General features: G+C 39.3%; 1 protein-coding gene across 3 annotated transcripts in view; it reads right to left on the reverse strand.

Moving 5' to 3' along the window:
• Positions 1 to 5,000, reverse strand: part of LOC144971102 (mitogen-activated protein kinase-binding protein 1-like) — a 45,208-nt gene that overhangs the window by 17,767 nt on the left and 22,441 nt on the right. For all 3 annotated transcript variants that reach the window (XM_078911499.1, XM_078911500.1, XM_078911498.1), the window contains exons 9-12: positions 3,921 to 4,115; positions 3,488 to 3,671; positions 2,322 to 2,471; positions 157 to 297 (exon numbers count right to left, since the gene is read on the reverse strand). In XM_078911499.1, coding sequence (XP_078767625.1) covers positions 157 to 297; positions 2,322 to 2,471; positions 3,488 to 3,671; positions 3,921 to 4,115 — 670 coding nt within the window. The remainder of the gene's footprint in view (positions 1 to 156; positions 298 to 2,321; positions 2,472 to 3,487; positions 3,672 to 3,920; positions 4,116 to 5,000) is intronic.

Here is a 5,000-nt window from a genome sequence, read left to right on the forward strand (position 1 = left end):
GATAAAACGTGGGCAAATATACTCTTCCAAAAAATCAACTTTGCACTGCCAGCAGCGGGGCTTGGGTTTGGTCCCGGAACTTTCAGGTCACAAGCTAATAGGCCACAAAGAGTTGCCCCTCCATAAGGGAGTTGGTGAGCCAAATTGAATACAAACCATGATGAGATATCTGTTCACGTAGGTGAAATGAATGGCCGTAATAGTGGAGGAGTGGTCATCCAGAGTGGACATAAGCTGGTAGTTGTTGGTGGCATCCATGAGATGAATCATACGATCACGGCTGCCACTGGCCAGAATCTGGATAAGAAAAGAAAAAAACTCCGGATTATTAACGTGAGCATAATATGAATATATGTGTGTGCTTACGTGTATATATGGGTATGCATGTTTGTGCTTTGTGAATGTGTGTGTGGGGAGAGAGAGAGAGAGAGAGAGAGAGAGAGAGAGAGAGAGAGAGAGAGAGAGAGAGAGAGAAAGAGAGAAAAAGATAGAAAGAAAGGGAGGATGGGGTGGGTGGATAACATAGTGTGTGCAATATTGAGGGCTTACTATGACTGTCGTTGCACTAGAGAAAGACATGACTCAAATACAAATGTGAAGAGGAGTGAATAAAAGTTGCTGTGAAATTGTGATATGATAAGATTTGAGCAGTACCTATCCCTACTCATCATGCGGAATATGGTCTTATTTAAAAGCAGTTCACAGACAATAGAGATAGCTATTATTTGCCCAAAAGGTTATGCAGGAAACTCGCTCAACGAAAAGCATAACAGATTGATTAATCGTAAGGGAAAAGAGACGCGGGTGACCGGAACTGATTATATATGAGATCAACGTAGGTGTTCGAACCTTTTGGAGACATGGTTCTACGTGACAGGATCAGTTCTGCCTCACAGTCCTTTCTCTTTTCCTTGGTTGTGAAGCATCTTGAATTCCCAGTTGAAATGGGTCCCACTGGTTTGTCTTTGTTGTTTTCAATGGATCGGCACGCCAATTTTTTTTCCAGTTTCTCCAATTTGAGCCATGTGGCATAGCCTGAAACGGATGGCGCATGCCGGATTTCAGGCAACTCACTTGATATATTGAGTTGATAATTTTGTACTATTGAAATATTAAACGTGTCAATAAGATCAGGGTCTATTTGACGAGGGTTTGTTTATTACATTTTACATATCCTACTGAAAGATATCACTCGGTCAACAACATAAATTCTTAATGTAGTAACTTGAGGTAATGACAAAATTTTAATTGGCAAAGTACTGCTTTCTCACGTTTTATTTCAATATTCCATTTAAAAGGAATTGATGACACTTTGAATCGAAATGATATTTGTGTGCTTGAACTTGACTTAAAATGAGAGATATGTGTGCAGGCGAAACGAATGAGAATGTCTCACGAGACATTTCAAAGACGGTTCGATCCTGAGAGACTTTTATAACTTACTTTTTTCTCAAAACAACCAAAACCCCCAAAATATTAAAAAGCATAAAACGAAAGTAAAACATTTTTATCGCTTAGAAAATTACTTTTATCGCATTCCTGTATGGTTCAAATTCAACATATCTTTATTGTATATACGTAATATGTGAAACGAATTCTAATATGATTGAAGCGGCATATCATATTGCTTTGTGTATAATCTTTCAATCAGTTCTAATGCACATCTGTGCACATTAAAATTTGGTCTCAAGTTGTTCCATTTTAAGCAATGCTTTTCTAAAACATCCTATCAGATATATATTGCTCGCTAAGCTTTAGATAACCAGCCACAGTATCGCTACCTCGGCGTACAAAGGCGGCTCCTTCCAACAACAAAAAATATTTTTAAATCCAGAGAACATGGCGACACCAGAGGAAAATAAACCTTGGGTTGTCTTCAAGGGTGCTCAGTGTATCATTTAAAAATTGATTTTACAGATTGTACTTCTGAACATGCACATCCCAGTGGCGTGGCATGCTTACAGTATAGGGTGGTGCTAGAATCAGAAGAAAATGATTTAAAATATGCTATATTTGTATATACGAAAGAAAGAAAAAAAATTAAAGGAAAGACTTACTCAAATGAGTAAGAGGCGGTATTTACCATTTATCAGTTTTATTTTTTAAAATGCTGTAATCCATTTTAAAAAGATGGATGCGGTACTAGGCACCAAATCAACCAATATAGCCACGCCCCAGCACATCTCATTGCTCAGTTTTGATTTGCAAGAGTTGCAACACTTCTTTGACAGAAGTTTTTGGAAAGGAGAAAGTTGTGTATATCATAAAAGTTTCTGTTTAGAGTGGTCTCAAATTAATTTGTTGTTCTCTGTAGAGACTACCTTATACTTGTGTGAATTTGTGTACGTTATCACAGTGACCTCTGCCTCGTGGGCCACCATGTTGGTCAGTGTCTCCATGGAATAAGCGTCATAGATGCATATCTGTCCCCGCCGATTCCCTGTCGCAATGTGAAGACCATCAGGACAAACCTAGCAATAGGAAATCAAATGAAAATAATAGTTATTAACACAACTTCTAAAGTTGTATAATTATTATTTTCATTGCTCATACCAAGTTGCCATCATCATCATTGTCATCATCATCATCATCAGCAGCAGCAGCAGCTTTTAAACAGCTACGTTTTTGGAGTTTGTCATGAGCTTGGAATCATTTAAGGAGAATTGTGTCTTCCAAAATACAAGGGCAGGCTGATATATATGCACCGTTTTGTTATAACTTTTTTTGGTTTCAAACAGCACATACAAACATAATACATAAAAAGAAAGCTTATAATTTCAGCTTTGTATCGTACTATTTATTTTTCCACACAATCACCATCGCCAGAAACACAGAGCTGCCAACGCCGAACGTTAGTGCATGCCGTCAACGAAGTATCCCGGTGGTTTCATATTTGTGACTTAAATTCGATTTCCAACACCTAGATCATCCCGACATAATATCGCTTTGAGAAGGTAGGTCACAATAAATGGTCAAAACTTGAAATTTTTAAGTGATTGAAAATTAACATTTTTAGTCATATGAAATTACATTTCTTCTCTCCAACAAACTCTACACATTTTACCACGGTTTTATAATATTTTCGATTAAGGATTCAATTTTCGGCAACGAGTTTTTTTTAAATTGAGCTTTATATAGCGCAATATCCACTAAATGTGCTCAAAGCGCTTTACAAGGGGTCCCTGGTCAACAGCAACATTCAACATGTAGGACGGGACATGACGCCTGTTAGGCGATATTACAATTTTTCGGACAAAGACAACGCTGTTAACGGCCAGGTACTCATTTTACACCTGAGTACGGTGAGAGAATGTGAGTAAAGAGCCTTTTTCCAAGGACTCAACTATGCGCCGAGCGCGAGGCTCGAACCCAGGACCTTCCGATCCGAAAGCGAGTGTCATACCACTAGACCACATAGCCGCACAGCTCGACATAACACCGTTTTGACGTGGTGGGTCACCATTGTTTTTTGTTTTTTCACACCCACCGCCACGACACTGAAGACGTCTCTTCCTTCCTTGGCCACGAACGGTTTGGTCATTCCGTGACTCCGACAACATGACATATAGGTCTGCTGTCTCCCGTACTTCAGGTTATCCTTCCCGTCACCCAGAGTGTCTTGGCAGGCGTTGGCGTACACGATCTTCAAGCAATCGGAACTAATCGGGTTTCTGGGAAAGGTGGATTATATATAATATATATTTAATTCGTTTGAGTACGATTTACCTTGTCAGAGGATATTCAACATGATGATGATGATGATGATGATGATGATGATGATGATGATGATGATGATGATGATGATGATGATGATGATGATGATGATAGAGTCGGTGGTGGAAAAGAAGAAGGAGAAGAGGTAGACAATGATGATGATGATGATGATGATGATGATGATGATGATGATGATGATGTCCAACCTTTTGAGGGTGCTATCAACACTAATGTTTGACGTGACGTCCCAGGACCTTAGAGTGCCGTCAGCAGATACCGTAATAAGGGAGCCAGGAGGTAACGCTCCTCCTTGAGTCTCGACTGAGAGTCGGCTTTCTTGTTCTGGCAATGGGTAGATGGTAAAATCCCATATGCATCCACAGTGAAAAAGACTTGAATAGCTGTGTATTGAGATAAAGCCAAGGCACAAAATCGTTAATATTATAATGATCGTTTTTTTTCTTCTTTTAAACGTATTTAAACGAATGGCTATGAATGCTAAACAACACAACTGATTTACAGCAAACGTATTAAGTTTCCTAGTCGATTTACTCATCTTCCTATTCAGTTATTAGTTAAGTATCGGTAAATGCTCAGTTTTCTTTTAATTTCTTCTATCTTGTAACTTAAAAGTAATGGTCAGAAAATTGACCGTGATTATAAGCGGGGTCCTTTTCGCTGGTGAGCGTACTTAAAGGGGCAAATGCGTACTTATTGCCGCTAGCCGGATCGTGCTTGTAGTCGGAGTGCTAATAGATAAACCGAGACCATAAAACTGACACCATTGTAATTTCGTTACAAAACCTTATTCATGTGGAAGGTCATTTAAGGGAGCATGTCTCCAAAGTTCCTAAGAATTGACGTATAAATTATACCAAAAAAATTGAAAATATATATCGAGCATAAATGGGGGGGGGGGGGGGGGGGGGGGGGGACGACTTCTCACAGCCTTGAGCATTTAAGAACTACCGCACAAAACGGTCCTATTTAGAAGGAACGTACAGAATATTTGGCTTTACAATCTTTCTTTCTTTCTTCTCTTAATTTGCAAACCACCTACGGTGTATTGTCGCAAATGTAGGCATCACGATAGTTTACATATTAGGATGTATTTGAGTGCTATAGTAGTGAATTAGCCTTTCTCTAAACTGTTCCGTGGGGATTGAGTTTACAACGATTGGTGGTAGGTTATTCCACAAGCCAATAGAAGAGGGGAAGAACGACTTCTTTATATTGGGGAGCCGGGCACTGTGAATCTTAGATCGTGCCCCCTCGTTCTTGATCTC

This window comes from Berghia stephanieae, chromosome 4 (genome assembly GCF_034508935.2).
Source record: "Berghia stephanieae isolate SIO BIC M18660-M18661 chromosome 4, UCSD_Bste_1.3, whole genome shotgun sequence".
Lineage (NCBI taxonomy): Eukaryota > Metazoa > Mollusca > Gastropoda > Nudibranchia > Aeolidiidae > Berghia > Berghia stephanieae.